Source organism: Pseudophryne corroboree, chromosome 5 (genome assembly GCF_028390025.1).
Source record: "Pseudophryne corroboree isolate aPseCor3 chromosome 5, aPseCor3.hap2, whole genome shotgun sequence".
In the NCBI taxonomy this organism is placed as follows: domain Eukaryota; kingdom Metazoa; phylum Chordata; class Amphibia; order Anura; family Myobatrachidae; genus Pseudophryne; species Pseudophryne corroboree.
The window spans coordinates 756,115,245-756,138,123 of record NC_086448.1 but is presented as its reverse complement, the minus strand read 5'-3'; the positions used below and the strand labels follow the sequence as shown (position 1 = coordinate 756,138,123).

At 46.3% G+C, this 22,879-nt stretch overlaps 1 protein-coding gene across 2 annotated transcripts in view; it reads left to right on the top strand.

Annotated features, from left to right (window-relative positions):
* NIPAL2 (NIPA like domain containing 2) overlaps positions 1-9,910 on the top strand; it is a 194,713-nt gene extending 184,803 nt beyond the window's left edge. For both annotated transcript variants that reach the window (XM_063924177.1, XM_063924176.1), the window contains 2 exons: positions 2,410-2,504; positions 6,918-9,910. In XM_063924177.1, the coding sequence (XP_063780247.1) occupies positions 2,410-2,504; positions 6,918-6,985 (163 nt within the window). In that variant the 3' untranslated portion in view covers positions 6,986-9,910. The remainder of the gene's footprint in view (positions 1-2,409; positions 2,505-6,917) is intronic.
* Positions 9,911-22,879: the final 12,969 nt, after the last annotated feature.

The following is a 22,879-nucleotide window of genomic DNA, read 5'->3' as shown; positions in this document are numbered from 1 at the left end:
AGAGGGGATAGATGATCAGTCCCCATTGCCCCACACTCCGCTGCGCTGTCTGCAGTAATGTGAGGGCGGGGCTCTAAGGGTGTGCAGGTAAAATAGTGGGGGTCATCTCTTGACACAAAGGGGGGGGGCTAGGGGTGACCCCCATAAAAAAAATATATTTCTAGCTGGGGTGGGGGGAATTATCTATAAGAATAAAAGTATACATGTTGAGGGGGGCACCAAACATTGGGGGATCCATTGACCCTGGGGGAGGGGGCTCTGCCAGTGGGATCTATTACCACTAGAAGGGTGGGGGAAGATAACGCTGGGGATCTTTTGCCACTGGGGGGGGGGGGGGGGGGGGTAGGCTGTTTCTGATTTTCTGATGGTGGTGTGGAAAGTAATTTTACATTGGGGGCCTATGGACGTGGGAGGATGTTGAGGTATATGTTTTTTTTTAATAAAATATATCTTTTTATTAAAAATACTTTTAACTTTGTAAATTATTTAAAAAAAAACTACTTGCAAGTGTTTTTTTCTCAACAAAAATTGTTAAGTGGGTAAAGCATGATAGGGCCTGTGCATGGTTTCTAGGCATCCTAGGCAAACCTTCAGCCTATTTTCTCCGCCAAGTCCCCCCCTTAACACACAATGTGTGTGGGGGTGGGGGGTCCGGTTAATAGGCTCTTTTATACTTAACTGGCCACAAATTCCAATATGTACAGCAAAAGCTCAAATAGTCTTCCAGTCCCTATAAATATCTGATCAGTAACCTTCAGATGTCTGTTGAGACGGCCGATGACAGTATCTGATTGTATTTGTGGTCATCATCTGACTGCAGTGTTGTTGCCTCATGTGTCCGTCCAGATGGGCATGTCTACCAAATTTTGCCCCCATCCTGGTATGGTGAAAGCTAGCAGAGATCAGGCCGCCAGGTAGTCACTTGTAAAGTCACCAGAGCAGTCAGTCAGGGTAAATGCAGAACCTAATAGAGAGGCAGAGGTTGATGGTCAGATATAATTGTAGTGAGATCAAAGAGTGTAATGGTTCTAAAGAAATACCTGCACAGTAATGTTCTGCAAGCCTTGCTATAATTCTAGAATGGTACCCAACCAATCAGCTCCTAACTGCCATGTTACAGGCTGTATTTGTAAAATGACAGGAGCTGATTGGTTGGTACTTTCTCTCTCCATCTTATCTCCAAGCTTTGATAAATCTTTCCCATTGTCTCTAATGAAAATTGTTTCTGGCAAAGTTCTATTCTCTTCCTTCCTAGAAGAAGTCATTGTTACATGGCTTTATGAAACTAAGGTTATAACTGTTTTTGTCTCTGTCCCACAATCCATTTTTATTATTTCAAAACTACCCTGTCGACCTTTGTTCATTTGAAATAATCCTCTCCATAATACTACAGATTGCAGATGTCCGTATTGGCATTGGACAGGTCCTTTTTTATTATTATTATTATTTTTTTATTTATATTTTTTTATGGTGTGGCAAATAACTAAACAGTCAGGGTAATAAAGGTCAAAAAATGTCAGACCTATGACCTGTATAGCACAAAATAATATCTAGAATATGCTTCCGCCCTCTACTTGCTGTAATTAAGCAAAGACAATTTTGTGGTCAAAGTTCCTCATTTAACTTTATTTCAAAATTTTTGGAATCTTAAAGCGTTATTAAATAAATCTGTGGTAAACATGATATACCGATTCCTCACATATACAGACCTATTTTATTTTCAGATTTTTATTTTTGTTTTCATTTCTCTGCAAATTTTGCTCTGGTTTCTCGTTGCATGCTTCAACATAATTTTTTTTCTTTTTTTTAAACAAATAGTTTTTAAGCTAAAAAACAAAACAAAAGAAAAAACTTATCGACGGGACTGTACGGATTGTCATGCTATACACATATTCAGTTTTATCCTTCGCAAACAGTGTCAGTGATGGAACTTTGTGTACTTTACTGGAGAGCCAGAATTGTTGTATAATATATGCATGACTGTCTTATGCTGTCAAGTTACATTTTAGTTTGATATAGAGAGTTCTTCAGTGACTAATGCCGAGGATATTTATAACTTTAGTTATAAAACTTTTCTTGCGCGTTAAGCAAATCTAAGGATTAGTAATGTATGGGAATAGATAGGAGCCGACTGAACAGGCATATTTATTCCCATCATCCATCAAGCTCTGTGTTTTTTATAATTTATTAGCTCATTTTTGTTGGTTTGCTTTCCAATTCTCGATTAAGTCTGTTTTCATAACCTGCCACAGTGCTAAATGTTTCCAATGGAGTGGTTTAAAGTGTTCTCGCTCTATAGTAGTAATAACTTTTATAATGAGGTTTGTAAGCATTAACTTTGTATTTTTATTTGGAAATAAGCCTGCAGCTAATAGCAAGCTGAATGCATAATTTATTTTATTTCCGCAGGTGCTTTTTGTCATTCCTTGGGGTGTTCTTAATTGCAAGATACCAAAAGAAACTTGATTTCCAAGAACCCTATATCAACTACGGTGACATCCCTGGTGAGTGATTATGTAATTATAAGGCAGTCGACCAAATGCTTCAAAACTAACACCACGGTTTAATTCTTTGTGTATTTACAATAATATGATTCGCATCGGCAATGAAAATTTATAAACCAATATTGTCTGAAGTTTTTGAACATTACCTGACCGTCGTTTACCAATCAAAAATGTCCCTGATAACTCAACGTTGAGCAAGTCACTGACTAAAGATGGAGTCGCTACTGTACACAATGAGAGGTGGCAAACATCGAGGGGCCGAAATGTGCAGTTTGTAAGAAGCAGAGGTGTATCTACTCATTTGTGGGCCCCACAGCGCCATTTGTAAGGGCCCAGTGGCGCAAAGACAAAACATAAAAGCAAGAGACCACCTTGTTCACAATTGTGAATGTCTGTTGCACCGTCTCCTCCCTCCTCTCATTTGCATAGACTGCCTCTGGCATCAGGAGTGGCGTAAGCATAAGGTATCCAGTCTCTAGGTCGACAAGACTTAAGTCGGCAGTGTCTAGGGTGACCACTATTGGTCGACAGCAACTAGGTCGACAGGGTCTCTAGGTCGACATGTTCTTGGTCAAAAGTTCGACATAAGTGTTTAAAAATGTTTTTTCTTTATTTGAACTTTTTCATTCTTTACGATCCACGTGGACTACGATTGGGAATGGTAACCTGCCCGAAGCATGGCGAGCGGACACGGTGCACTAATTGGGGTTCCCGGTCACTGTACGGCGAAAATTACACAATTTTTTTTTTAAAACTCATATCGACCTTTTGACCTGTCAACCTAGACCATGTCAACCTAGAGACCCTGTCGACCTAGAATCCCTGTCGACCTAGTTAATGTCGACCAATAGTGGTCGACCTAGACAATGTCAACCTAAGTGTGGTCATCCTTCAATACCACACCCAAGCATAAGGGAGGGAAGACACTGAAAAAGTTTGAGGGTTTGTTTTTTTTTCAGGAAAAAAAAATCTAAGATTTGTCTAACATACTAATAAATTAAAATAAGTTTAGGGGGAAAAAAAAATCTCCCTGGTGCTAAAATATAGGCTAAAAGCTACCCACCATCTAGCAGAATGGATTGCACTAAGCATTACAGATGTCTTCCCTTGTATTCATTAGAAAATCACCCCTTCGCCACCTATATAGCGGATAGTCCTCCTGATGGAGAAGGCAGGGTGATTTTGAACCTGTCGAGAGCTATGTGGACCTTTCAGTCTAATGATGGGTCAGAGCTCTGAAATTAAACATTATCCTTCATCTCCAGCGCACGTGATTTACGCAGTTGCTGATGGGGTGAGAATGAGGGTATTGGGTGAAAAGAATTGCTCTGTAATTTAGGGCACAAGGGGTGTTTTCCTTCAACTCACAACTTAACCGAACTAGCATAATCTGGTTTGATAGACCAGTGTCTGTGAGCTGTTGATTTCCTTGTAGATGCATTTTATGTTCTTCCCAAGTGTGCACATTTCCATGCCATCACATTTCTCCCATATTTAAGATTTATGCAGGCAGGGAACTAGGATAAGAATCCCAGTTACACCCGAGCCAGGAAAAAGTCCCTTAGGTTGAAGATTATCTCATTCTGTCTTGTGGCTGCGGTGAATCATCGGACCTGCAATGTGAGAAGGGTGTGACCTACAGATGTCCCGCTCTCTGCTAATAAATATCCTTATACAGCAGGAGTATCATTGTAGAACAAATGTTACAATAGCAGTACACCGGGCAGTACACTGCAGTTACAGTATTGGGCATATGGAGATTATTAAAGTGTCACTTTAAAATATTTTAATTTAAAAGAAAATTGGGCTGCAGAACATGATAATCAAAGCTGTGCTACATCGTAATCACTGTGTAATTGTACTGTTAGAGGAAAGCCGCTCTTACAGTCAATCTGAGAATAATAAAGTGAAGACATGTCGAATATTCAGTATTATTTTTTTCCCTGCGGAGTACAGGATGGAGTTTAAAAAATGGCATCATTTACAGATCCAGTTGCATGTCCTGAGTGTCGAGATAAATCTGTGCCCAGATCACATCTTGTCAAGATTATATAAAAGATGTAATTGATCTGTGTGGTAGCCATGTGTAGTGTTTGTGCCAGCTGTCCAAGTCTTTATAGGTCAGCCTTGATTCAAAGTGGCTTAAAGGGACACACAGTAGTATAGGCATCAAATTTAGGAATCCCGGTGCCGGAACGCCAAACACCAACATCCCGAAGGAGGTTAAGAATCGAGAACACTGTTAGGGGAAAGCCAGGGGAGGGGGGGGGGGGTAAATTAGCCATAGCGACCACCCCTGAGTCTTGGCCGTAGCCGCACCCTCACTTTCTTTGCCCTAGGCACCACCCCTGGCGGGTTTTGGGAGGGCACAGGGGAGGGGTGAAATAATTACCCCATCCCCTGTCTGCATTCTAATTGTCTGGATGCCAGTGTCGGACATGTGACTGCCGGCATCGCGACCGCTGGGTTCCTGTATCGCACTGATCATTTTGGGGGGAATCGGGTGTAAGTGGATCAGGAGTGCTGCTTAAATTGTCCAGTTTTTCCAGTCTGGAATGTTAGCAGGTACAGATGCGTCCACATCTACAAAGCATCTATATGCCATTGGTGTGAGATGCCCGGCATAACTGAGACCCTCCAAGAGGTGTAGTGTACCTTTCTTTTCTCTAAAGAGTACTAGAGACCCAGATGAAACACAACAGAACGTGTTGCATTCCGTCTGCTGCATCCTAGCACTTTGTATACAGATTCAGACTCAGTCGCGCACAGAGGTACAAATATCGCACTTCAGATTGATCATTGCAACCTAGCAAAGTTGTTTTGTCTCAGTTGTTTTATTTATGCCCATAAGACCCATATTTCAAGCGAAAAATATGCTTGGCGCGGCACCCGGGACCTGGTGTGCCGAGAGGAGATATTTGCTGCGACTTGGGCAGCAGTGTATGAGGACACATCTGTATGTTTGTTCAGTTATTGTCTATCAGTGAAATGTTTTGGAAAGTGGCTCAGCCATAAAACTACTTCTAAACTGTGCACATTGAAAAGAGAATTGCCAACATCTCTGTAATTCTAAACTAACCAACATGAAAATAAATGACTAGCGTATGTAGAAGTATAATTATGTCTGACCACAAAATAATAATTGTATAGTAAATCATTGGGACGAACATCTATTCCCTAATGGCTTCTGTATGGCTTACGATGTCCCTTAGATGTATGACTGAGATCTGTGTGGGGACCCATGTGATCAGTGATGAGAGAGCTAGACAAAATTTTGTATCCACTACATTACTTGTCACTGTCATCCTGATGATGCAATCTTATCCATCCACTGTGGATCCGTGCTTCACTGTTTCCTGGTGAATGTCCTCAACTGTATTTAGACAGGTTCGGTATGGGATCCCTGCTATTGGAAGACCAACGATCGCATGACCTACACCAGCATCCTGACATTGAGAATGCCGACAGGGTACGGGGTCATTATTTTACCCTTACCCCAACCTTCTTGGGGTGGTGGCTAGGTTTAAGACCCTGCAGGCCTTGGCTAGGCCTATGACTTTGGGGGTGGTGGCTAGGGCTAAGACTCGGGGGATGGCGGCTACAGCAACCCAAACCCCCCCCCACCGACCCCCTCTAGTGCCTATCTTTAACCTCTCCCCCCCCCTCACCCTAACAGTGACCTCAATACTTAGCTTCGGTATGTCGGCGGCTGGGGGTTATGACATCGGGGTTCCGAGTGGTGTTGTGATTCCGGCGTCAGTCACATGACCAGCAGCATCGCTACTGCCAGGATGCTAAACACATTTCGTATAGACAATATAGGGCCCTAATTCAGACCTGATTGATAGCAGGCGATTTTTGCACTGCTGCGATCAGATAGTCGCTGCCCATAGGTAAGTGTATTTTAGCTGTGCAAGTGTGCGAACGCATGTGTAGCAGAGCTGTACAAACAGATCTTGTGCATTCTCTGAGTAGCCCAGGACTTACTTAGCCGCTGCGATCACATCAACCTGTCCGGGACCGGAATTGACGTCAGGAACCCTCCCTGCAAACGCTTGAACACGCCTACGTTTTTCCAAACACTCCCAGAAAACGGTCAGTTGCCATCCACAAACGCCTTCTTCCTGTCAATCTCCTTGCCAACACCCATGCAAATGGATCCTTTGCACAAACCCATTGCTGAGCGGTGATCCGCTTTGTACCTGTGCAATGCACCTGTGCATTGCGGTGCATACGCATGTGCAGTTTAGACCGGATTGCCCGCTGTACGAAAACGCAGCCTAGCGATCAGGTCTGAATTACCCCCATATATAATAATAATAATAGAAGACAACATATATAATATACATTGTGATGATGTTGTCCAAGTAATTCGTTGATGTCTTTTTAATTTCTTTTTTTTAATCTTTGCAGGGAAGGAAACAGTGGATAAAATCCAGCCAAACGCAAACAGCATTACATATGGGACTCTGCTTAATTAGTTATTCACACAGCAGCCAAAGCAAAGAGATGAAAGTGATCGAAAAAGGGGTCGCGGAGAGGAAGCGTGTATTTATTCCCCGAGATTTCAGCGCTCTGTCATGTCTGCGTGTCAGATCATTCTCTGTTGACTCTTTTACGTGTTTCATAACTTGTTACATTTTCTCTCGAACCTTTGATGTCTCCTGCAGTTTCAAATCTTGAATGCTGTACAATCTCAAGAGTTTGGAACGGTCCTCATTTGCTAATGATAAACTCTATGCAGATGCTCCATATAATTACTTTACTGTAATTACTACAGCTCTCTGAAAGTTACCTTTTGTTTTTTTCCACCTTCTCAGGGAAATGTGGAGTTTGTAGAAGTAAATGTTTTGCGTTAATGTATTGGACTATAAACTTTTTGTTTTGAAGCACATTGACATTTTTGTTAATGATCTTTTCTCATTCTTTTGCTACAAGAATGCTATTCTTTATAACCGTGCAATATTAACGGTTTGTTTGACTAGATTCAGAGCACCTTTGGAGTTTTCGTCCCTCATCTGCTCATCCCAGTTGAAGTGGCCGAGGAATAGTGCAGCTTGTAGCCAATCAAAGAGAATGTTCATGACCATAGAGAGAATTTCGAGAGAGAAGTGTTTTTATCATGTGACTTGTACTCTGTCATGTGACTACAGGGCTGCATGTCACAGGATTGTCAGTGTTATGAAGTGTCGGGAGGGTAATGGGGCAAACAGAAAGCTTTAGGCTGATAATGAAAGGAGCCCACCCCCTAATATCACAGAGTACTGATGTGTCACAATGATGCAACAAGACAATGTTAAAAACCCTACGTATGGTCCTATTCATACTTTATACTTGTTGCTAATATATATTAGGACCTAAAAAGTTCAGGATTCTGCATCCATGTTTTTCACCCCATTGTATTTCTAATTCTCAAACTCAGTCCTCAGGACTCCACACAGTTCACATTTTCCAGGTCACCTAGCAGGTGCACAGGTGTAGTCATTACTCACTGACACATTTTAAAAGATCCACAGGTGGAGCTCATTATTTCACTTGCGATTCTGTGAGGAGAACTGTTTGGGGTCCTGAGGACCGAGTTTGAGAACCTGTGTCCTAACTTATCCATATCACCCCCTATTAAAACTGGCAACATTGTTACCTTATGTAGGTCCTTGTAGCCTTAAAATTACTACTTTAATACTTAGGTACTGGTACCCCGCATCAGTTCTCAGTCCAGCACCTCTGACTGGCACGTTTGCTCTTGATGCAGCAATATAATCACTGATTGCTCATTAGAACAATATTATGGTGCTAAGCTGATGTGTAATTCTATTCTCTATCGTATTCTCCGATCGTTTCACGTCTTGGTGACCCAGAATGACTGCTATGAATTATGGTCCTGAACGCATTTCACTAACTGAGTGTATAGGAGCTCAGGTATATGAAGAAAACCAAACAAATTAAAAGCCCCTACTGTTAACGAGTTGCTTTGCAAATAATTGTTCTACATGGTTCTGTTGCCTTATTGGTCTGTTGGAAATCACTATTTAAAATTTGTCTTACTGCTGTGCCCAAAACAGGTGACGTCATTAAAAATGATGCAATCAAAATCAATGGGATCCCACTGAAAACGTTTAAAACAGCTGCAGTATGTGCTGTATTTCTGTCATAAGCCATAGAGAAAATAAGAAGTTACAGAGAAGAAAATAAGTATGAGTTACATGGTGATCATTAAGAGTTGTTTACTAATTATGAGACAGGAAATGGGAGTAAAAATATTCTCTTTTATTGAATGTGACCCTCCTATAACCTGTAATTAGCAATGATTAAATACTCATTAATCCATCATCATTAGTCTTAGGCATCAATTTTACCCTTGAGATATTTTCATTGTTTACCAGCTGATAGTACACTTCATTTTGGTCCATCTTTCCTCTTCCTTTGGATTTGCCAAGTGTATTTTTTGTACTTGTGTTACTGTGTTAACTGTCACAAGCTGCTATGTAAATGAATCTAAAGTGATCCAAACTTTAAGATGATCCATTGTGCACGTTTGCGGTTCTGATTAGTGTAAGTCGGTTTAAAAGGTCACCAAGTGCCTTTAAGATGTATATACACAATGGTGGTCATTCCGAGTTGATCGCTCGCTAGCAGTTTTTAGCAGCCTTGCAAACGCATTGTCGCCGCCCACCGGGGAGTGTATGTTCGCTTTGCAGAAGTGCGAACGCCTGTGCAGCAGAGCGCCTGCAAAAACATTTTGTGCAAAACAAGACCAGCCCTGTACTAACTCTTCGTGTGCGTTGATGCTAACGTTGGAGGGTTGGCTTTTGACGTCACACACCCGCCCAACGTTCGGCCAGCCATGCCTGCGTTTTCCCTGGCACGCCTGCGTTTTTCTAAGCACTCCCTGAAAATGGTCAGTTGACACCCAGAAACGCCGCTTTCCTGTTAATCTTCTTGCGGCCGCCAGTGCGAATGAAAATGTTGCTAGAACCTGTGCAAAACCTCAAAGGCCTTTGTACCCGTACGTCGCGCGTGCGCATTGCGGTCCATATGCATGCGCAGAAATTCAGATTTTTAGCCTGATCGCTGCGCTGCAAACAAAGGCAGCTAGCGATCAACTCGGTATGACCCCCAATGTGTTCTCCTGACTTGCATCACTGTTTACAGAAGGTGCTGAGAAAGCTACTGTATGTCATTTCAGATGCCTCCGAATAAGCTGTAAATATGTAACATTTCATGTACCAGAAACTGTAGATGATAACTGCAGCAATAGTTTTGTACCCACACTGTACATATAGGGGAAATTGATTAAACTAACTTATTGTTATGTGTTTATGGCATATTATGGACAAAATCAAAGTGTCATTTGTTTGTTTGCATAATAATGACTTACCATTCTTAATATAAAATTATTATTATTACCAGTTATTTAGGGATGCAATCAGGATCCCGGCAGTTGGGGGCAATGTGGGGCATGTATTGTGAGTTGGGGTCACTGTGTAGTATATAGAGTGGAATTCAATTGCTGGAGAAGGATTCGGCCAGCCGAATTTGTGCGGCACCCACCTCACTTTACGGCAGCGGGGACTTACACAAAAGTGTTCACTAACCCATAGGGTAGCGAGTGCTTATATGTGAATCGGCTTGGCGTTTAAACACTGCGGAAATGGTAATTCACACCCTTTGCTGGCGATTGAATTCCCCCTATAATGGGAATTGGGCGCACATATAATGTGAATTGTGGTCACTGTGTGGTATATAATATGGAGTACAGTGCAGCATGTAATGTGAGTTGGGGGCACTGTGACATATAGGTCTATTCAAGAGAGGATCCGACAATGCAGTATTCAATTTGCGGGCAAATCCGACTGGTTTTGCCCGTTTTCGACAATGTCAATCTGACTTTTTTTAAAGTCGGATTGACATTGTTGAAAACGGGACTAAAACCTGTGGGATTTGGCCGCAAATCCTATAAAACACGTGGATCTGCGGCTAATCCGCCGATCCACGTGTTTTCCGACAAGTTGGAAAAACGGAAGCCCCATTGAATAGGTTGAATCATGATTCGACCTAAAAAAGCCGGAAACTGGCGTCATTCCGACTAGACGGCAGTTCCGACTTCCATTGAATGCTGCCCATAATGTAAATTTTTAAGGGGCCTAACATTTGAGTCTCATCTGGTTACAGGAGTGTTAAAAAAAAATAATAATGATAATAATAGTAATCTGTGTATTTTACAATATAAAAATCCCTAAAGATTCTGGCGCCTCTGCCATTCACTTAAAATGTCTGTTCCACAGCCGTGCAACTTAATCCCTGTTATGCTTTTCTCCCTTAGACTTAAGCCCTGTTATGCTTTTCTCCCTTCGACTTAAGCCCTGTTATGCTACTCTCACCACCTACAGTATCTAGGACTCTAGCGCATGTACGGCCTGCAGACCACACATGGAAGCTAGAACCCTCTGCCAGCTAAGTTTTCGAAGTGTAGACAACAGGCAACAGCAGCAGCACAATGCCATCTTCTTATGGCGTTAGCTGCGGGGACCAAACTTGGTAAATCTGACAGCAGCGCATGACCCATAGGTTGTAGCTACTGTTGGACATGGGGGGGACCGCAGCAGATACCAGAGATATAAGTCCCTCTGTCATACATTTGGGTAGTACATAATATTTGCGGCTATCCCCCCAAAACAGGTATTTTCGGGGAATATGCCGCAAATATTTAATGATAAATTGGCCCATATGGTTGTTTAGTGGACGAAGGGCAGGAGAACTGGAGGCGGGGAAGCTGCCACACATCAACACAGGATTCAGATAAGGAGGCTGTCGCCTGAAGGTTGAATGGAGAAACACTGGAAGAAGCACACATGTAGAAGTCGAGATGGGAAGACAGGGAGGGGCAATGGATCAGGGTTATGATCCACGTGGCACATTCAATTATGTAGCTAGTACTGGGGCAGTGGCCTGCCACCGGGTAGCATAGCAGTGTCAGTGCCAGCCTTGCTACCAAGACCAGGGGCTATGAACATGTTTAAAAATGGAAATGCACATAAGGAAGCCTCATTATGTCATATGCCATCTGCCTAAAGGGAACACTACTGGTGAGAAGTTATGTAAATCAGTATTTTCCCTATACTTTTGAACCAAGTTATTTTATATATGGAGGAAAGTAAGCAAATAAGTTGTGTATAAGACACAAAACACATATATATGCACAGATAAACCCTATTTAAAAACATCAATTATTTGTAAAATTAAACTGAAGTAAGGCACTGTGACGCTTCTTGTATTATACTGCGCTGTCTCTGTTTTTTACGGCAGTCATTGCGTTGCACTCAGTATTATGGCGGTCACTGCATTGCTTTCTATTATATGGGGATCACTGCATTGTTCTCTGTATTATCTGGTGGTCACTGAGTTGCTCGCTGCATTATATAACAGGCATGCGATACTCCCTGTATTATATGACTTTCTCTGTGACACTCTATATAATATGGCTGCCATTGCATTGCTCTCTGCCACACCCCTTTATTGAGCCCCTACCATTGCATTCCCCCTGTGGGCCCTTCATACCCTTGTCTGGCACTGAGTTGGCTCATCCTTGCATAGCTGGTTGAATAAGAAGAGAAGAAGGTCATGAATGGCAATATGACCATAAATGTGTACCCGGTATACTGTGGTTAGTATCTACCAGTGGTGCAAGTAGAAAAAAATTCTTAGTGGAACTGTGTGCGTGCCAAAAATGTGTGTGGCCACATGCAGCATGGGGCGTGGCCAGTGAAAATGGGGGCATGATTCACATATGACCCCAATAGTGCAGTCCATGATACACATTTGCCCCCAATAGTACCAGATACACATATGCCCCCAATAGAGCCAGATACACACGTGTCCCCACAGTACAAGATATGCCAGCACAGTACCAGATACACACATGCCCCCACAGGGCCAGATATGCCTGCACAGTGCCAGATACACATACGCCCTCACAGTGCCAGATACACATATGCCCCAACAGTGCCAGATATGTCACCACGGTGCCAGATATGTCCCCACAATGCAAAATACAGATGCCCCCACAATGCCAGATATGCCCCCGGCAGTGCAACTCACCATTGTTGCTGCTGCTGTCTGGGGCCGGCTGTGCAGTGTGACTGCCGGGTAGAGGAGAGCGCAGCACCTGCCTCTCTCTTGCCTTCAGTCTGGTCTCTCCTCCTGCGGCGGCATCTGCATCCTGTATCTTAGATCTGGAGCCGTTCCGTGAGCCACTCAGAGTTCACGGTGCGGCGGCAGCTTCTGGTTGGCTGCCGGTCCACAAGCTCTGATTGGTTCACGATCCGGCATTTGAGTGTAATACACACCAACGCTGGACTCGGGAGGAGGAGAGACCACCGGTCACCGGAGTCTGGACTGACAAGGCAGGAGAGGAGAGGCGCATGCTGCGCTCTCCTCTCTCCAACAAAGTGTCTGCAAGGTGGAGGCCCGGCGGTACTGCGTACTGGCTGGGAATGTCTTACTGGTATGCAGAACCGCCCCGTACTGCCAAACTTGCAGCACTGGAATCTACCTAAAGTTATCCAAGGAAGGACAACCGGTAAACCAGCAACAGGGTCAAGGGCACCCTGTCACGCTCGGCATAAGTTTGGGTTCCGACAACCGAGCTTTGGCTGAAGGGACAGCTACCTGTGAGGAGAGTAAACGAAGTGACTGAATGTAATTCCTCCTCATGGGGTGGAAGCCAAACTAATTGTTAACGTTGGCCGGAGGGCGTAAAGGAAAAGGAGGACTCCGTCGGAAGGTAACTGTAATTTTAATGAATAACAGGCTGTACATGAATTTTGGAGAAATTGACGAAACTGGAAGAATTAGAGTTTATGGCTAAATTACTTGAAGAGTGAAGCTGAAGAACTCCGGTAAAGAAGAACTGAAGACTGTGATTAAAAGACGAGGCTGAAGAACTTGGACTTTGAAGAAATGAAGACTTGTAATTTGTGATTGAAAGACGAGGCTGAAGAACTTGGACTTTGAAGAAATGAAGACGTCTGCGAGAACTGCTGTTAGCACCTGGAGCTCCTCTACGACCTGGGACCCCGTGAGCGCTTCTACGATTGGCGACGGACTTAGCAGGACTGTAGCAGCATTTAGGTAACCGATACATGAGAGCAACCAGGACCAGGGTACCAGAAGTAACCTGGGAGCACAGAGCTGGAGAACCTTTCACAAGGAGGTAACTTGAAGCACTGGCGATCTCCCTGTGGCCAGCCCCCTTTTGTAAGGGGAGAACACGCAGGATTGGCTGGACACAGAATGGGAACTTAGGGCCTAATTCAGAGTTGATCGCAGCAGCAAATTTGTTAGCAGTTGGGCAAAACCATGTGCGCTGCAGGGGGGCCAGATGTAACATGTGCAGAGAGAGTTAGATGTGGGAGGGGTGTGTTCAAACTGAAATCTAAACTGCAGTGTAAAAATAAAGCAGCCAGTATTTACCCTGCACAGAAACAAAATAACCCACCCAAATCTAACTCTCTCTGCAAATGTTATATCTGCCCCCCTGCAGTGCACATGGTTTTGCCCAACTGCTAACAAATTTGCTGCTGCGATCAACTCTGAATTACCCCCATAATTGGTAATGCTCTGGTCTCCAACATGGTTGCCCCCAGCACAGGAGACATAGGGGGTCATTCCGAGTTGATCACTCGCTAGCAGTTTTTAGCAGCCGTGCAAACGCTATGCCGCCGCCCACTGGGAGTGTATTTTAGCTTAACAGAAGTGCGAACGGTTGTATCGCAGAGCAGCTACAAAAGTTTTTTGTGTAGAGAGTAGCTCAAAACCTACTCAGCGCTTGCGATCACTTCAGACTATTCAGTTCCGGATTTGACGTCACAAACCCGCCCAGCCACGCCTGCATTTTCCCTGGCACGCCTGCGTTTTTCCGCACACTCCCTGAAAGCGGTCAGTTGCCACCCAGAAACGCCCATTTCATGTCAATCACTCTGCGGCAAGCAGTGCGACAAATGCATCGCTAGACCCTGTGCAAAACTACATCGGTCGTTGTGCCCGTACGTTGTGTGTAAGCATTGCGCTGCATGCGCAGAACTGCCATTTTTTAGCCTGATCGCTGCGAACAAATGCAGCTAGCGATCAACTCTGAATGACCCCCATACTCAGCTATTAGCACACAGCTTTAGCCAGCTTCTGATTCTGACACACTATACTGTGTCACCCTAGAGGACCTTACTGCAGCGATGCCCACCGCAGCGCCCGGCTCCCCAGACCCCCGGCCCTCGGCAGCCGCACATCAGTCCAGGAGGACTTGCCGCCAGCAGCTCCCTGCAGCGGCACCAACCAGTGGGACGGCAACCCCCGGGAACACCCGCCGGAGGTAAGGCTCCGGAGCCTGACACACCCAAGGCTCATTGATCCATGTGGGGAGCGAAGGCTAGCCTGTCTGATCCGATCCAACAGAAGAGAGACTGTAGCACAAATTGCTAAAAAAAAGTCAGCGTGCCCATGCTGAGCCATGTCCACTGCCGAGAGTTTCTACAATAGGACCATGGAGCAGTGGAAGAAGGTGGCATGATCTGATGAATAACGTTTATTTCTCTTACGTCCTAGAGGATGCTGGGGACTCCGTAAGGACCATGGGGATAGACGGGCTCCGCAGGAGACATGGGCACTCCAAGAAAGACTTTAGATCTGGGTGTGCACTGGCTCCTCCCTCCACGCCCCTCCTCCAGACCTCAGTTTACTACTCTGCCCAGAAGAGACTGGGTGCATTACAGGGAGCTCTCCTGAGCTTTCTGACAGAAAGTATATTTGTTAGGTTTTTTATTTTCAGGGAGCCTGCTGGCAACAGACTTCCTACATCGAGGGACTGAGGGGAGAGAAGCAGACCTACTTCTGTGAGTTTCAAGGCTCTGCTTCTTAGGCTACTGGACACCATTAGCTCCAGAGGGAGTCCGAACACAGGTCTCACCCTGGAGTTCGTCCCGGAGCCGCGCCCCCGTCCTCCTCACAGAGCCGGAAGATAGAAGCCGGGTGAGCATGAGACGAAAAGAAGACTTCAGAGGCGGCAGAAGACTTCATGATCTTCACTGAGGTAACGCACAGCGGTGAAGCTGTGCGCCATTGCTCCCATACACCTCACACACGGCAGTCACTGTAAGGGTGCAGGGCGCAGGGGGGGCGCCCTGGGCAGCATATAAACCTCTTTTCTGGCAAAAATAATATATATACAGCTGACCACTGTATATATATATATATATATATATATATATATATATATATATATATATATAAAAGAGCCCCCGCCAGTTTCAGTATATTTGAGCGGGACAGAAGCCCGCCGCCGAGGGGGCGGGGCTTCTCCCTCAGCACTCACCAGCGCCATTTTCTCCACAGCACAGCGCTGAGAGGAAGCTCCCCGGACTCTCCCCTGCTTAATCCACGGTGAAAGAGGATTTTGAAGAAGAGGGGGGGCACATAATTGGCGCATTTATAAATTCCAACAGCGCTACTGGGTAAACATATAATTGTATAGTGTTTTTTCCTGCGTCATATAGCGCTGGGGTGTGTGCTGGCATACTCTATCTCTGTCTCTCCAAAGGGCTTTGTGGGGGAACTGTCTTCAGATAAGAGGATTCCCTGAGTGTGTGGTGTGTCGGTACGCGTGTGTCGACATGTCTGAGGTAGAAGGCTTTCAGGAGGAGGAGGTAAAAATGAATGAGGTGTCTCTGTCGACAACGCCGACACCTGACTGGATGGATATGTGGAATGTTTTAAGTGCTAATGTTAATTTATTGCACAAAAGATTAGACAAAGCTGAAGCTAGGGTACAGTCAGGGACTCAACCCATGCCTGCCCCTATGTCGCAGGGACCTTCGGGGTCTCAAAAGCGCCCACTATCCCAAATTGTTGACACAGATACCGACACGGATTCTGACTCCAGTGTCGACTACGATGATGCAAAGTTGCAGCCAAAATTGGCTAAATGTATTCGATATATGATTATTGCAATAAAAGATGTTTTGCATATCACAGAGGAACCCCCTGTCCCTGACACGAGGGTACACATGTATAAGGGAAAGAAACCTGAGGTAACCTTCCCCCCCTCACATGAGTTGATCGAATTATGTGAAAAAGCTTGGGAATCTCCAGACAAAAAACTGCAGATTCCCAAAAGGATTCTTATAGCGTATCCTTTCCCGCCAACGGACAGGATACGGTGGGATTCCTCCCCTAGGGTGGATAAAGCATTGACACGCTTATCCAAAAAGGTAGCGCTACCATCCCAAGATACGGCTACCCTCAAGGATCCTGCGGACCGCAAGCAGGAGGTTACCTTGAAGTCCATTTACACACATTCTGGTACCTTACTCAGACTGGCGATTGCGTCGGCCTGGGTTTGTAGCGCGGTAGCAGCATGGACAGATACCTTATCAGCGGAAATTGAGACCCTAGATAAGGATACCATATTATTGACCCTAGGGCATATAAAAGATGCTGTCCTATATATGAGAGATGCTCAAAGAGACATTAGTCTACTGGGTTCTAGAATCAACGCTATGTCGATTTCTGCTAGACGAGTCCTATGGACCCGGCAATGGACAGGTGATGCCGACTCAAAGAGGTATTACCTTACAAGGGTGAGGAATTCTTTGGAGAAGGTCTCTCGGACCTGGTCTCCACAGCTACAGCTGGTAAATCAAATTTTTTGCCTTATATTCCCTCACAGCCTAAGAAAGCGCCACATTATCAAATGCAGTCCTTTCGATCACAAAGAAACAAGAAAGTACGAGGTGCGTCCTTTCTTGCCAGAGGTAAGGGCAGAGGAAAAAAGCTGCACAACACAGCTAGTTCCCAGGACCAGAAGTCCTCCCCGGCCTCTACAAAATCCACCACATGACGCTGGGGCTCCACTGAGGGAGTCCGCCCCAGTGGGGGCACGTCTTCGACTTTTCAGCCACATCTGGGTTCACTCACAGGTGGATCCCTGGGCGATAGAAATTGTCTCCCAGGGTTACAAGCTGGAATTCGAAGAGGTGCCCCCTCGCCGGTTTTTCAAATCGGCCCTACCAGCTTCTCCCCCAGAAAGGGAGACAGTGTTAAATGCAATTCACAAATTGTATCTTCAACAGGTGGTGGTCAAGGTTCCCCTGCTTCAACAAGGAAGGGGATATTACTCGACCCTGTTTGTAGTCCCGAAACCGGACGGTTCGGTCAGACCCATATTAAATTTAAAATCCCTGAACCTATACTTGAAAAGGTTCAAGTTCAAGATGGAATCGCTAAGAGCGGTCATCGCCAGCCTGGAAGGGGGGATTTTATGGTATCTCTGGACATAAAGGATGCATACCTTCATGTTCCCATTTATCCACCTCATCAGGCGTACCTAAGTTTGCGGTACAGGATTGTCATTACCAATTTCAGACGTTGCCGTTTGGTCTCTCCACGGCCCCGAGAATTTTCACCAAGGTTTTGGCGGAAATGATGGTGCTCCTGCGAAAGCAAGGTGTCACAATTATCCCGTACTTGGACGATCTCCTCATAAAAGCGAGATCAAGAGAGCAGTTGCTGAACAGCGTACCACTTTCACTGAAGGTGTTACAGCAACACGGCTGGATTTTCAATATCCCCAAGTTGCAGTTGGTTCCTACGACTCGTCTGACTTTCTTGGGCATGATTCTGGATACGGGCCAGAAAAGGGTTTATCTTCCGATAGAAAAGGCCCAGGAACTCATGACTCTGGTCAGGAACCTACTGAAACCAAAACAGGTGTCAGTGCATCACTGCACTCGAGTCCTGGGAAAGATGGTGGCATAATACGAGGCCATTCCCTTCGGCAGGTTCCATGCGAGGATCTTCCAATGGGACCTACTGGACAAGTGGTCTGGGTCACATCTACAGATTCATCAGTTGATCACCCTATCCCCCAGGGCCAGGGTATCTCTCCTGTGGTGGCTGCAGAGTGCTCACCTTCTAGAGGGCCGCAGGTTCGGCATTCAGGACTGGATCCTGTGACCACGGATGCGAGCCTCCGAGGTTGGGGAGCAGTCACACAGGGAAGAAATTTCCAAGGTCTTTGGTCAAGTCAGGAGACTTGTCTTCACATCAACATCCTGGAACTAAGGGCCATATACAACGCCCTACGGCAAGCGGAGACCTTACTTCGCGACCAACCAGTTCTGATCCAGTCAGACAACGTCACCGCAGTAGCTCATGTAAACAGCCAAGGCGGCACAAGGAACAGAGCGGCAATGGCGGAAGCCACCAGAATTCTTCGCTGGGCGGAGAATCATGTAAGCGCACTGTCAGCAGTGTTCATTCCGGGAGTGGACAACTGGGAAGCAGACTTCCTCAGCAGACACGACCTGCATCCAGGAGAGTGGGGACTTCATCAGGAAGTCTTCGCACAGATTGCAAGTCGGTGGGGACTGCCCCAGATAGACATGATGGCGTCCCGCCTCAACAAAAAGCTACAGAGGTATTGCGCCAGGTCAAGAGACCCTCAGGCAGTAGCTGTAGACGCCCTAGTGACACCGTGGGTGTTCCAGTCGGTCTATGTATTTCCTCCTCTTCCTCTCATACCCAAGGTGTTGAGAATAGTAAGAAAAAGAGGAGTGAGAACAATCCTCATTGTTCCAGATTGGCCACGAAGGACCTGGTATCCGGATCTGCAGGAAATGCTCACATAAGATCCGTGGCCTCTTCCTCTAAGACAGGACCTGTTGCCACAGGGGCCTTGTCTGTTCCAAGACTTACCGCGGCTGCGTTTGATGGCATGGCGGTTGAACGCCGGATCCTAGCGGAAAAGGCTATTCTGGATGAGGTCATTCCTACGCTGATAAAGGCTAGGAAGGACGTGACAGCTAAACATTATCACCGTATATGGCGAAAATATGTTTCTTGGTGTGAGGCCAGGAATACTCCTACGGAAGAATTCCATCTGGGCCGTTTCCTTCACTTCCTACAAACTGGAGTGAATATGGGCCCAAAATTAGGCTCCATTAAGGTTCAGATTTCGGCCTTATCCATTTTCTTTCAAAAAGAATTGGCTTCTCTTCCAGAAGTACAGACGTTTGTGAAGGGAGTGCTGCATATTCAGCCTCCTTTTGTACCTCCGGTGGCACCTTGGGACCTTAACGTGGTGTTGAGTTTCCTTAAGTCCCACTGGTTTGAACCACTTAAAACGGTGGAGTTGAAATATCTCACTTGGAAAGTGGTCATGTTGTTAGCCTTGGCTTCGGCTAGGCGAGTGTTGGAATTGGCGGCTTTGTCTCATAAAAGCCCCTATCTAGTGTTCCAAATGGATAGAGCGGAATTGCGGACCCGTCCTCAATTCTTGCCTAAGGTGGTGTCATCTTTTTATATGAACCAACCTATTGTGGTGCCTGTGGCTACGCGAGACTTGGAGGATTCCGAGTCCCTTGATGTAGTCAGGGCTTTAAAAATGTACGTGGCCAGAACGGCTAGAGTCAGAAAAACAGAAGCACTATTTGTCCTATATGCGGCCAACAAGGTTGGCGCCCCTGCTTCAAAGCAGACTATTGCTCGCTGGATTTGTAACACGATTCAGCAGGCGCATTCGACGGCTGGATTGCCGTTACCAAAATCGGTTAAGGCCCATTCCACTAGGAAGGTGGGCTCATCTTGGGCGGCTGCCGAGGAGTCTCGGCACTGCAACTATGCCGAGCTGCTACTTGGTCGGGTTCAAACACCTTTGCAAAGTTCTATAAGTTTGATACCCTGGCTGAGGAGGACCTCCTGTTTGCTCAATCGGTGCTGCAGAGTCATCCGCACTCTCCCGCCCGTTTGGGAGCTTTGGTATGGTCCCCATGGTCCTTACGGAGTCCCCAGCATCCTCTAGGACGTAAGAGAAAGTAAGATTTTAAACCTACCGGTAAATCTTTTTCTCGTAGTCCGTAGAGGATGCTGGGCGCCCGTTCCAAGTGTGGACTACTTCTGCAAGACTTGTATATAGTTATTGCTTACATAAGGGTTATATTATAGTTTTCATCGGTCTTCGACTGATGCTATGTTGTTGTCATATTTTTAACTGGGTAGTATATCACAAGTTATACGGTGTGATTGGTGTGGCTGGTATGAATCTTGCCCTTGGATTAACAAAAATCCTTTCCTCGTACTGTCCGTCTCCTCTGGGCACAGTTTCTCTAGCTGAGGTCTGGAGGAGGGGCGTGGAGGGAGGAGCCAGTGCACACCCAGATCTAAAGTCTTTCTTGGAGTGCCCATGTCTCCTGCGGAGCCCGTCTATCCCCATGGACCTTACGGAGTCCCCAGCATCCTCTACGGACTACGAGAGAAAGATTTACCAGTAGATTTAAAATCTTATTTTTACATCATGTGGACGGCCGGGTGCGTGTGTGTCATTTACCTGGGACAGAGTTGGTACCAGGATACACTATGGGAAGAAGGCATGCCGGCGGAGGCAGTGTGATGCTCTGGGCAATGTGCTGTTGGGAAACTTTGGGTCCTGGCAGTCATGTGAATATTACTTTTATATGTACATGACACCTGCCTGTCATTATTTCAGGCTAGGGCTGTGTACACATCAGAACGATGTGCATACGATGCAACATTGTCTGTGGTGGGGTCCCGACCGGCAAGTGCATACACCCTTGCCGATATCGGCTGCCACGGAGGGAAGGAGTGGGGCCGTGCTGTATTCGGCAGCATGGCGTTCGTAAGCAATATCGCACGTCAGACCTGCATACAGGCCCGACGTGCGATGCAGGATAAGACCCGCGGGAGCGCGCATCGCATGCAATATTGTGTCTACACATACAATATCAGCCGTAATGTATGCCGGCGGTGCTGCACAGTGGGGGTAGCGGCGGTGACAGTGTGGCTGCCGGAGTGTGGGTGACAGGGAACCTGGTGGATAAGAGGGCTTGCTCCTGTGTGTCTGCAGCACCGGGAGCCACCATGTTGAAGACCAAAGTTCTCTGCGTCCACTCACTGTGCTCTGTGGAGTGTTCAGTCCAATGGGAGGCAGCTTCCTCTTACAAAAGGGGTCAGTCCATTCTTGCAAGCTGCCAGTGCTTTATGTTACTGCCTTGAGCAGAAGCTCCAGTTCTGTGCTCCCTCAGGAATTCCCTGTGGTTTCACATAATCCAAAGGGTTTCCAACTCCGCTGTGCAAGCCTGTTTGTCACCTTCCCCTGCACCTTTGACGGTGGCTTCTCAGTTTCGCAGTCCGCAGCTGTCCGCCCTCCAGGCTGCACCCCGGGTGCCCTGCGACTGTAGAGGGGCTCCCGGGTCATCCGCAGGGCCTCCTAGCCATGTCTATTCAGCATCCATTCCACAGTGTTCGAAGCAGCAATATCCAGTGTTCTTCACTCACGCCTCCGCAGCATTCATTCTTCAAAAGTTATACCCAGTGCTCTTTAGTCACGTCTCTGCAGCATTCATTCTTTAACAGTTATATCCAGTGTTCTTCAGTCACGCCTCTGCAGCATTCATTCTTCAACAGTTATTTCTCTTATGTACTAGGGGATACTGGGGATCCATTTAGTACCATGGGGTATAGACGGGTCCCCTAGGAGCCTTGGGCACTTTAAGAATTTGATAGTTTGCGCTGGCCTCTCCCTCTATGCCCCTCCTACCAGACTCAGTTTAGAAAATGTGCCTGGAGGAGCCGGTCATGTCGCTGGAAGCTCCTGAAAAGTTTTCTGCATTTATTTTATCTGTTTGTTATTTTCAGGCCGGACTGGATGGCACCAGCCTGCCTGCTTCGTAGGACTTGGGGGGGAGGGGTCAACCTCTTGAAGGGTTAATGGGCCCGTTCTCCGCTGACAGGACCTAGTTCCTGAGGGAACTATTCGCAAGCCCCACCACGGCGAGTGTACATTCCCACAGCACGCCGCCACCTCTAACAGAACCAGAAGTAAGAAGAGTGGTGAGTACTAAGCCGGCGTTCCGGTTAGCGTGTCGCCGGCCATTATGGTGGCATGAGGGTACATAGACGCACGGCTTCTACATGGGGCGGCTGGGTCTCCAGACTCAGTACACAGTGCAGACAGCTTCTGAGGGGCCGAACTGAGTCTCAGTACACTATATGTGTACACAGTACCCAGACTGGCATTACAAACTTAAAAGGGGTCTGACTCCATTCTAAACACAAAATGACCTCAGCCAGTATAAAAAATAGTGGGAAGACTGCACGCCATTGAGGGGGCGGGGCTTCACTATGAGCGGATCCAGCAGCTCACCAGTGCCATTTTCCCTCTGCAGTGGACACAGACCATACTTACCTACATTGTAAGTCTCCTCTCCGGGAGAAGCCCGGAGAGGAGACGCTGCAGGTGTCTTCGGGGGGCGGGGCCGGACTGTGTCATCACTAAGCCCCGCCCCCCACATCGGGAAATGCCGCGA